At 49.1% G+C, this 11,819-nt stretch overlaps 1 protein-coding gene across 5 annotated transcripts in view; it reads right to left on the bottom strand.

Moving 5' to 3' along the window:
* The window catches only part of smarcd3b (SWI/SNF related BAF chromatin remodeling complex subunit D3b), a 29,508-nt gene extending 18,448 nt beyond the window's left edge, over window positions 1-11,060 (bottom strand). For 4 of the 5 annotated variants that reach the window (XM_084474974.1, XM_084474975.1, XM_084474977.1 and 1 more), the window contains exon 1: window positions 3,047-3,266. In XM_084474974.1, coding sequence (XP_084331100.1) covers window positions 3,047-3,118 — 72 coding nt within the window. In that variant the 5' untranslated portion in view covers window positions 3,119-3,266. Of the gene's footprint in view, window positions 1-3,046; window positions 3,267-10,956 lie in introns of those variants that run through there. The other variant, XM_084474976.1, reaches the window with a different exon arrangement.
* Window positions 11,061-11,819: the final 759 nt, after the last annotated feature.

Below are 11,819 nucleotides of genomic sequence, written 5' to 3'. Positions count from 1 at the left end.
AGTGTATGTCTGTGTGTGGGCCTGGGTGTGTGTGTGTGTGGGTTGAAGGACTAATAAGAGAGAAGAGAGTACCACAATTGCACACACTAATACCACACACACACACACACACACACACACACACACACACACACACACACACACACACACACACACACACACACACAGATATTAATAATACACACACGTTTGTAGACCACACGCACACACACACACACACACACACACACACACACACTGATAGACCACACATACAGATATGTAGACCACACACACAAGGCCAGAGTGAGACCGGACCCAAAGCCCACGTGGTGCGAGAGGTGGTTCTGGACGGTATGGTAGCTGGTTCTGCTGCTCTCTCTGGGCCAGCTCCCCTGGTCTCTGGGCCAGCACTGCTGGTTCCCTCTCTCGCCTGAAGAACCTGGATCTATTCAGAGCAGGAACAAAACCTAAACCGACACTTCAACACCACTTCATCAACGGCTACAAAGAGGTAATCTCAAGTGTCGCACAGGAAAAGGTTTTACAGGGTATTCTTTGTAACGGCGGCCTCGTGCCTGGCTCCTGCGCTGCTGGGAGAGAACATTGATGTTTTGACTCCAGACACCTCCACTAAAAGTCCCACTTCACGTCTACAGCTACACCTACGGCCAGACCGGCTCTACGTCCCCGGTGTAGCCCACACGGGGCTCTGCTGTAGGGAGACGCACCTGTCCTCGAATGTAAAAGTACACGTCAAGGCGACAGGCGACCTGCTTCGTCTGTCCTGCTACGTTCCCCCGTTCATTTATGACGGCAGAGTTTAGCTTGATTTGTACGAATCCTCTAGCCCTGAAAGTCCAGACCCACTAGAAAGCTCTAGGATCTGGCAACAAATACTGAAAATGGCCCAACTCGAGGGGTGGCACCAAGCATGCATTTGAAAATATCACTGCACGCAATTGGATAACACTACGACCAATCAGAAGAATACAAGGGGTGACGTATCCAGACCAGCGGAGCTAATCTATAGATAAGACGCGTATCCAGTCGGTAAAACAGCAACGCTTTGGGCCCGCCTATATCAGATACACCGATGTGATTGGTTAATGTTTGGATCCAGGGAAATCAGGGAGTGAGTATATTGCTAGTTCCCAGATTGACGCGCTGAGCAAATTCAAATTGTGCTCTCGTGAGAACTCTGGATTTCCAGGGTACGAATCCTCAACATTTACATCCTTTACATCCTAAACACAACCAGATGTAACTGAATTAGTGACACAGGGTGACCTTTTGGTAGACTACGCTCAGAATCTCTGACGCGGAACAATAAAGGCAAGCACAGACTTAAGAGACCCTTGGTGGCAGTTTGACACAGAGGTTCGATTTAGACTTGATTGTAAAGATCTCTCACCTCCACATCCCCACCTCTCGACGACTCTACGTCGACACCTTCCACATCTGAGGACAGGGGTGAAGACAGATGTTTCACTCTGTGTTCACACCCACCTCCTGTAATAAAGACACTCTTCCAAACCCGCGAAAAAGAAGAGGAGGTGGGGGTTTTGAGAATAGGAGGTGGTGGATGAGAAGGAGGAGTAGGGGTAGGAGGTGGTGTTGTAGGAGCAGGAGGAGGTGGGGGAGGAGCTGGAGGAGGTGGGGGATGAGCAGGAGGAAGTGTTTTGGCTGGGAGCCTCAAAAGTCCCATCAAGGTTAATTGGTCTGTGGAGGAAGCCTCTGATTGGCCAATCACTCAAGCCCAGTCGTTTCACACCAGAACTGGCAAGACCTAGACTCCCCGCGCCGCGCCACGAGACCCGAGCCAATATGGCCGCATGGACATGCTGAAAACAGATCCATCTTCTGCTTCTCCATTACAGTCTGGAGTTTAAAACTACAAAGTAAAAGCCACACAGCTTTACAGAATGATAGCGGGATGAGTAATGTCTGTGGATCAATACATCAGCAGGTTATAATGTTATTGTGGAGGCGTTATAACCGCCTCATTGGTTTGCTGTGTGTGATTGTGCTTTTGGGGGAGTGGTGGGGTTCAGCCACAGCCAACCACAGACTTTGTTAAAATAAGAACTAGTGTCCGGTTACACAGGGATACTACATGACTCTCGGGGTCTGCTACTTAGACGTCCTAGTGACCTGGTCCAGGACGAATCAAGACTAACAGAGACCTGAACCCACTCAGACCTGGTCCAGCTGACTGAGTCCTCGACTAACAGTCGACACTCTTCAAGAGAGTCCTAGACTAAATAATAGACTTAACAGTTCGGTGATCTCTTGAACCGAGATCACGGACACAGCCCCCGATCGCAGACTTGCACCGGTCAGTTGACGGTAACCGACCCTGTTGCCGTGGCTACGCTCCCCTCACCGCCACATGTCACCAGCCGCTCAAATTTCACCAGAGATAGCCAGAGTCCTCTGTCCAGCGAGATTCCCCCCCAACTTCCCGTCACAATCTCACGTTCCTCTCGGACGTCTCCGACACCCGACCCCTCCCCCCCACCCTCATCCCTTCGCCGGCCAGTTGGTTTGTTTTGATTGGCCGGACCCTCCCTCCCCTCCCCCCCCCCGGCGCAGGCATGCTCAGTCCGTCCGTCGCCGGGCGGCGGGACCACTGCTCGGAGACGGCTCGTCCAATTAGCTCCGCTGTTGTTTTCCTCTCCTTCCCCTCCCGCTCTCCTCTCCATCCCTCTCTCCTCTCTTCCTCTCCCTCCCTCTCTCCTCCCTTCCCTCTCTCCTCCACTTCCTCCCTCCCTCTCTCACTCCTCTCCTTCTCCCTCGTTCGCCCGGCTGCGGTCCAGACCACTAGAAATAACCTTCACATGGCCAGCCCCCTATCTCTCTCTCTCTCTCTCACACACACACACACACACACACACACACACTCTTGTACACACAAACGCCAGCAGAGCACACACACACAAGCAGCTGCATACACAACACACAGTACATAGTACACAGCACACACACCGCCATGTGCCCTCTCCTGTACACACACACACACACACACACACACACACACACACACACACACACACAGGACACTCACCACTCCGTGGACGAGGAACTCAAACAGTTTGCTCTTGGTGGCCTTCCTGGCCCCCCCGGCCGTCTCCTCCATGCCTCCGTCTCTCCCCCGCGCCTCCTTCCCCCTCGTTTCTTTTGTGTCTCTCTCCTCCGCGCCGCACGCTCCCCTGCTCCACTTTCTCCTCTCTTTGTGTGTGTAGCTCCACTCCGCTCGCTGCTCGTCCCTCTCTCACCCTCCCCTCTCCCTGTGTCTCTCGCTCTGGCTCTCTCTCACTCCAGCGTGGAGCAGCTCTACCCTCTGGTCGCTCTCTCTCTCTCTCTCTCTCTCTCTCTCTCGCTCGCTCGCACCGTCTCGCTCACTTTTTAGTTGAGCTGCCTTTCAGGAGCGCTTCGGGGAGGGGGAGGGGTGAGGAGGAGGGGGAGAAGAGGGAGGAGGGTTTAGGGGGTTGCGGGGGGGGGGGGGGGGGGGGGAAGCGGGGGCTTGGCAAGGGGGTTGGAGGCGGCCCACCCGGCTGCACTCCCCCCCCACACACACACACACACACACACACACAGCTGTTGCATTCCATTGGTAGATAAGAGGCTGCTGTTCCTACTGGGGGGAGGGGGGGCGCTAGTCAAACCCCCCCCCCCCCCCCAGTGACCAATCACGGCCTGCAGTCAGCACACACACAGCCCTGAGTGTAGACTCATTCTGAAAAAGGCATGCGGCTCTTAAAGGGCCGGCGTTGCTTATTATGAATGTCCTCATATGGTGAACATGCAACCATCCAGCAGGGTGTGTGTGGGTGTGGGTGTGTGTGTGTGTGTGTGTGTGTGTGTGTGTGTGTGTGTGTGTGTGTGTGTGTGTGTGTGTGTGTGTGTGTTGTGAGGTTGTGTCAAGATGTCTGCTATCCAACAGGAAGGGCATCGGTCAGTCAATGAATGACCCCTCCCCATTCTCCACAATTGACATGCTAATAGGCAAGCTAATAGCTAGGGTAGTAGAGGAGTTAATAGATATGCTAATCTCTTTCAGAGCCACTTGACAAAAGGAAGTGCTAGTGCAAGCCACTTGTCAAGAGCACCTTCACTTCCTGCTCCCTGCCCCGTGTGTGTGTGTGTGTGTGTGTGTGTGTGTCTGCGTGTTGGTTCAGGGGTTACTTCACTGCTCTTCATTAGTTACCTTTCACCCACTACTCTGGACGTGTCACACACACACACACACACACACACACACACACACACACACACACATTCAGCACTATCTCACACACACAAGGTCACTGTGTCACGGGCGTAAGGTCATTAGTTCTTCACACTGGCGAACAGGTGAATATCGTTTCCATGGGTAACAGGTACTACGAGTGAGCAACTTAACCCGATAACCTCACCATCTCAATATTTATCTATTTATTTTATATCATTGTAGAAATATGTAGGCTGTATGAAAATTAATGTTTGATATACACAATATTTGAGAATGTAAAAATAAGGAGTGTTTTAGCATTTGTCAACATATGTCACTATTGCGTTTTTATTGTATTTCTGTAATTGGCAAACCATGTTGTAAGTCGTATTTCATCTTTAATAGTGGAGCAGAGTTTGTTGGTTATCAATTTGTATTCTGCGCTTCCTGGTTTGTTATGCAAAGCCTTGTCTCCCCAGCCAATCACAGACAAGCTGGTTTGTCTCCTACTCTCCATTGCTCTCTACAGTCTATACAGTCATACACTCAACAGGATTCAAATCAAGATGCAACAAAGCTTAAATTAAATTTTAAAAAATAATCTGATGAATAATCAAACAAGATAAATATTAGTGTTAACATGCTAAGAAACCAACATTCAAATATAAAATCATGAAAAGTAAAATAAAAGATTATACAGAAAGTAAGAAATTACATATATATTTGCAGTATTATTATACACGTGAATTAAATATTGAATCATTTAAATAATTTGATTAAAAAATAATAATCTCTAGGTCTCTGTATTATACTCCTAATTATCTCTATATTTACATTGGTCTCTCTCTCTCTCTGACAGAAAACTAGGAACAGGTAAGGTCGTCATCGTCTTTTAAAATAATAATTTTTTATAAAAATGTTTTATTATGCCTCGTCTCTTCTTCTGTCGGACAATCCAGAACCAGGCCATCTATTGATGACACGGTCGTTCTTTTGCGAATTATTGAAAAACATTCGCAGTTAGCAAGGTAGTGTGTAAGTGGCGCCATCCGCTGTTAAGATGTTAGAACTGCAACTGAAAATTATTTTGATAACAGAACCAACCAAATCTATCCGCCTCCAAATAGTCAGCACAAATGAGTAGGCTAATAAATACAATTTATAAGAGGACAACACTTTTTAAAATAAATCCATAAAAAAAGTCTGGCAATTACTATATAACAGGGAATTTCCCTTTTAATCCAATGTAGACATCTGAACTCCTGACCGAGCGTTGCAGCCGCGACGGTACGTGGAGATATAACAAAGACACGATGCAGCACTCGGTCGATGGCGCTGAGTCGGTCGATGGCACTGAGCCTCGAGTGTCGGGGTCCCCCCTTGTGGACCCCCAACCCACCGTCCCCATCTTCGGAGCCAGCCTGTCTCAGTTAACGGTAACGGAGGGGGAGGCAGCAGTGCTGTTAATGGCCGACAGGGGGAGCTCCTAACTACCAGTAGCCATCAACTCATTGACCCGGCAAGACTAGAGTCTCAATTAAAATATAGACGAACAAAAGAGATGTTACTATCTTAAATGAATCATTGTTATTCGGTAGGAGGTTATTATTAACCACCGTTTGTTTTTCTTTCTGGGGTTAAGCGCCAAACGTCGCTAGAACAAAGTTTCCATCTGAACGTTGACTTATCGTGAGGGTCCTCTCGTCCAGTACCCAGTCTGGCCACCAGAGGGAGACGGGTAGCATCGGGCACGACGACGTTGGCCATCGTTGACCATGGTCGCACTCGCACAGAAAACAAACCCTATTTACTAAGGTGCTTTGTCAGTTACAAACTTGAACTTGGACAAAAAGGGACAAGAAAACCTAACTAAACTAGAACAGTGTACTGGTGTGTGTGTGTGTGTGTGTGTGTGTGTGTGTGTGTGTGTGTGTGTGTGTGTGTGTGTGTGTGTGTTATGTTAATACAGTACATAAGCTGAACCAACATCAGCCAGTTGGTTCTGTGGGTCATGTGATGTGGTGATATTTATGCAGTGAGAGAGAGGGAGGGAGAGCGAGAGATAAATGGATTAGAACGCTGTATAATTGCTTGGCACGGACCTGCGTAGCATTTCACTGAAACCCAGACAACGCAGGTCAATGGCGAGTTGCTGAATGAAACATCCATAAAATGGAGGGTTCACAGAAGTTAACTCCTTCCCTCAAGACCTTAATGAGAGAGAGAGAGAGAGAGAGAGAGAGAGAGAGAGAGAGAGAGTACACATATACAAAGAGGGAGGGAGAGTTAATAGTGAGGGACAAGAGACGATAGAGAGGAAACAGTGAGGCTGAGAGATAAGGAACAATAGAGGAAAGAATAAGTGAGATTGGGGAGAATGGAGAACAAAATAGACAGAGATAGACAGAGTAGGAGGGAACTGAGAGGATAATGAGAGGGATGACCAGAGAGAGAGAGAGAGAGAGAGAGACCACAACTAGAAACAGGCCTATTCTCCTCCAGCAGTACATTAGTCGTTCAAAACCAGAGTAGCATGTCTCTAGTTGAGGTGTAGCCAGGTCGACAGACCATAATACCCTCCCTTCAGTTCCCAGACGGAGGGCTGGGGGGCTAGAGGAGGGGGGGTGGAGGGGGGGTGGAGGGTGGGAGGGGGGGGGGGAGGGCCCGGTGAGAGGCGGTGGAATCGTCTGATTTCCTCCCTCTACGGGGCCCCTCGCCTTTTTCCCTTTCCCCCCGCGTTTCAGGAACTCCAAACAAAGCTTCTTAAAGGCCCAACACTGGGCCGCCGCTCAATGGCTGGTGCCTCATCAAAGACACTGTACAAAGACCCCAGACCTGCACTTTATCCCCGGGGATTAACCCAGACAGGAGGGGGGCTGTAATGGAGGTGGACCTGCACCTGCACAGAGGCCGTTGTTGCCGTGAGCAACGACAGAATGGGCACTAGAATTAAAATTCTTGGAGCGCTCTGATCCCGCGGTGAGAATTTCGGACCGCGGCAAGCGTTTGTTATGCTAAGCGTCCCGGTTGTCGCAGCTACACAAAAGGGCTTGTTTTTTTGGTCTTGGATATGGAGGTTGGTTTGGGGATGAGACGTCTTTAAGCCTCGCTAGCTAGGGTGGCCGTTGGCTATGGTTTGCGTTGGCTAGGTTTAGTGTTTGCCAGGGTGAGGGTCGGCTACTGTTAGCACTGAGAGTTGTTCCCTTTCCCCTCCTGGAAAGAGAAAAGTGTAGCGGTGGAACAAACCCCCCCAGGCTCTACCTGATACATGGGCATTTCCTGTTTGCTGTAGCCATGACAACGGCATATTCTGCCTCACTTCACAGCCAATGGGAGGAGGGGAAGCCCGACTGCAGTGAGGGTGTTTGAAACTGGAGCACAAGGCCTCGGCGAGCTACATTTAACACTCCCACGGCCGCACGGCTACAGCTAGCCCACATCGCTAGGCTAGCCGTTAGCTACAGGCCCCTAGCCTAGAAGGTCAGGGGTTAAGGTTAGTGGTTTCAGGGTCTGGACTGAGATCAGAAAACTCAGATCACAGTGGTAAAGTGTTACTCAGTCTGTGCGTGTTACATTCCATCTAGTGGAAAAACAGCAGTGGTTGAATATGTGGAATATTCCTCTGGCTAAATACCCTGATCTCTCTCCCTCCCGCTCTCTCTCCGGCTCTCTCTCTCTCTCTACTTCCTCTCCAGCTCACTTCTGAATTGACTTTATCGCTTTTTTAGTAGACTGGAGAGAGAGAGAGAGAGAGAGAGAGAGAGAGCGAGAGAGAGGGCGAAAGAAAGAGTGGGAGAGAGCGACAGAGACACACATTGAGAGAGACAAACAAGTCCTTCTCCTCCTCCTGGTCATCAAGCAGGGTCTCCTGAATATTTTTTTTCTGCACAGGTTCATCAAATAGTGTCTCCATCAGCCCCTGTCAGCAGCATAGATGCGGGTCTTTACCGGTCCAAACCCAATCTAAATCCGGTTTCCACCGGTCCCAACTAGATCTGGATCAGTTGCCTCATTAACCCAAAGAAACCCTCGCTCTCCTGGAACACACAGTACAGTGGAGCTCGAGTGCCCGCCGCATCATAAATAATACAGTGTGGAGATTTGGTTAGTCTGCGGCCCGGAGAGACAAGGACAGAATTGCATTCTGCAGCATAATGCACCACTGCTGCATGGCTGCATGCACGGCTGCATGCATGACTGCATGCGCTGCTGCAGGTCGTTCTGCTCAGACAGTCCGGTCATGGCGGGACCCGGCCCACTATCGAATGTTTTGCATCTAAATGGGTCAGTCGGGCCGCTGAACCGAAGCCTCTTTATGCCCCGCGCGGCCCACCAAGCCATCAGACATCTGTCCAATTAAAAGGCGGGAAATGGAGAGAGGAACTATATTTAAAGTACCGTCCGTGCTTTGGGTCGGCTCATATGGGTGGATAGTTATTAAAAACCCAGCTCTGTAATTTTGGCCTCGGCTGTGCGAAAGTCATATGCAATTGAGTTGGCGAACTGGGTTTGAAATGGGATAAAATTGTAAATTCTAAAGGGGTAATCCCGTGAGTGTAGAAACGTCTACACGGCCTGTATGATTCCGTCTTCAGTTCAACAACAGTCCATCTAGGATAACTCGACATTATCGTTAATAGACTTGCCATGTTTGTACACTTCAGGCAATGAGTTTCACCTGTATGAATACACATTCAACAAACCGTGAGGGTGCTCTACATTTGTTAGTAATTGAAGTAGTGTTGCACTGTGTCCTGCCCTGCGTGGCGACATCAGTAGTTCTAATGGGTCTGGGTTGTACTGAGACATCTCTTGTTGCATGGAGAACAAGCAGCCAGTCAGCGATTCATCCAGCGCACACATTCCTCTTCTGCCAAAAAAGGAAGTGGTCCATTGTGCGTTCATCCCAACACATAACTCAAGCGACGAGGCGCAGAGAACTTTTAGATCGGGAGAGCGATTTTCTTTGGAGGGTAGATACATGCCAAACGCATCGCGCTCTCTCTATTTCTCCCTCTCTCTATCTCTCGCTCTCGCTCTGGCATCTTCCCTGATCAATGTGCAGCCCTGGAAAAACACCAGCACCGACCAGGAACCTGGTGGTCTACCTGGGTGGCGGCGGTTTCGTGTGACCCAAGGGGGGGGATCGGCTGACTGCCAGAAGGCAGACCTGAGCAGGGGAGAGCCGGGGCCCCGTCGAGATGTAAAAGGAGAAGTCGCGTCACAACGCAACATTCAGCACACTAGCAACAAGCTCTCCCTGCACCCGGGGAACCAGGAGATGCAAACACTTGCGATCCGCCAAAGAGGCTGTCAACACACAAGGACTTACGTCATGTGATCGGCATCAAGTTCAAACCATCAACAATCTCTTGTCTGCGACAGGCTTTGTGTTGAACGGGGAAACGCAAGTAATGACCCGTAGCAGCGGCAGGGACATGATCTACTGTGGGCTTTCCTGTGCGTAATACGACAAACGAAAAATGTAGACCTCATACTGAGACTTATCTACAACTAATATAGAAACGGAAGGGAATTGAAACCACAGGCTAATGAAAGTAGACGACTATTCCCCTAACCAAACCATTATTCTGGCTTACTTCGCTCGGCAGCTATTAGGCCTATGCTATTATTCAAGAATTACAAGTATTCACTGTTTGCATTACAGGGTTGAATAGAATGTGTAGAAGAAAATCACAAAGATGTCCTACGCCATTCAATTACAAAGCTTAAACTAAAGATCCCACAAGTCTACACCAATATCATAATGACAATGTAATTAATGCTATACAAATAGATTGTTGTGTTGCAGTTTTCAATAAGTCAAATCTAACGATCTATCTAAAGTATCTAAAGATACTGTTTTCTTTCCGATATCTATATTCGGCAAGGCACACTGAATGTGGTTTAAGCCATGGATGTATAATAAGAAAGTTTAAACATCTACTTTAACAAATTGTTTATGGCACAAGCCTCGTAGCCTAGAAGAACAGAGAACGTTTAACTGTGAAATCGCAGGATTAAAATGGGCTATCATAGTACATTCCAGATAGCTCCACTTCACATCAGCACCATTACAACAAGGAAACTTCTTTACAATCTCCCTGCTGATAAACTCAAAGGAGTTGTTAAGTCACTGGCCGTTAAGTGGACATCGCACCTAGGGAGGAAGGGAGTACGGATGGAAGGAAGGAAGGAAGGGAGGGAGGGAGGGAGGGAGGGAAGACGACAGGGGAGGAAGGGAACCTGGGTCAAGTGTCGGGAGATGGAGACAGAGGGGGCACCCCCTCTCAATGTCGGGTCCCCCCACCAGCCAAGGTTAACAAGCCGCTCATGTCTGCGTCTGGTTGGGAAAGGGTGGAGGTAGAGGGGAAGGGTGGAGGTGGGGTGGTGCAGACAGGGTGAAGCTAACGTAGCCCGGTCAATAGCGCCAGCGCACCACGCCATATTCCTAATACTTTAACGCACAATGTCTACAGTCTATATACAGTGCCAGTGTATAACGAGCAGATCGCTTTAAATGCAACACAAAGCGACAGTACGCCCAAGCATCTTTACATGCACAATAAATTGAAGCCAGACGGAAAAAGCTCGGGTGCGCACTAATCCGGCTGGCACCGCGCCGGAAGAGCCCGGTGTGGGCCGGCTTGGAAAATATGAGTTTTAATGGTGGATGTGGAGAGCAGTGGCGACCCAAAACCTGCGCACCGATATTCACAACACGGCGCAAACGCAACGTAGCAAAACAACACAATCGCGCATACCTTTCTCTCCATCACTAGAGGGTTCTGGGCGACACAACAACGGCGGCTGCAGACAGCGGTGTTCCGAGGAGAGATGTCCGGCCCAGTGCAGAGCGCGACCTCACTTCTTCAACTTCACCACGGCGTTCACTCTCTGGCGTCTCCGTCACTACTTCCCCATTACTGCTCTGAGACTTATTATCACTGACTGCTGCTGCTGCTGCTGCTGCGGGGCCGAGGATGGAGAGAGATGGTGAAGCCTGGCTGGGTGCGAGGTGCGCAGGCGCGGTCTCTGCTGGAGACGCGGTAGAATGAAACGTTACCAGCAGCAGGGAGCGTCGTCAAAGTACCTCCCAGAGTTGGACAAAACGGTGCAAAACACTTTAACAGGACGGACAGCACTTCGTGGTGATTTCAGATATTCTCCACAAAGGATATGTTCGTATTTCGGCACTGATCTGAAATACAAATAATAATCGCAGAATACTCCTTCTAAATAGTATTCTATCTGAAGTATGCATTTCCATACATTAAGGCTTCTACACTGCGGTGACGGGTATACAGGCTTACTGTAGGAATATATATATAGTGTAACTAAAAATTGTGCATACTGTAAGTGCGTCCCCAGGCGATGCTTCGTCCAGACAGTCAGAGTGCAAACCAACCCTTAACTCTATAACCTCTCGACGTATATAAACTTTAACAGCGTCATTATTATACCAACCTCAAACTTGGTTTGGCATTCCATCAACCGCTTCAGTACCAACTATACAGGACGTCACGTTCGTACTGGTTTACTCGTTAGTTATCTAAGAGTAGTGGAGTGGTATACAAACACCAGAGAAGTTATCAACACAATTCTCAGTCATGTCGATCTAAGCCTT

Source organism: Micromesistius poutassou (assembly GCF_964030765.1).
Source record: "Micromesistius poutassou genome assembly, chromosome: 11".
Classification (NCBI taxonomy): Eukaryota; Metazoa; Chordata; class Actinopteri; order Gadiformes; family Gadidae; genus Micromesistius; species Micromesistius poutassou.
Note: the sequence above shows the minus strand (reverse complement) of the source record. Positions and strands in the feature narration are given on the sequence as shown.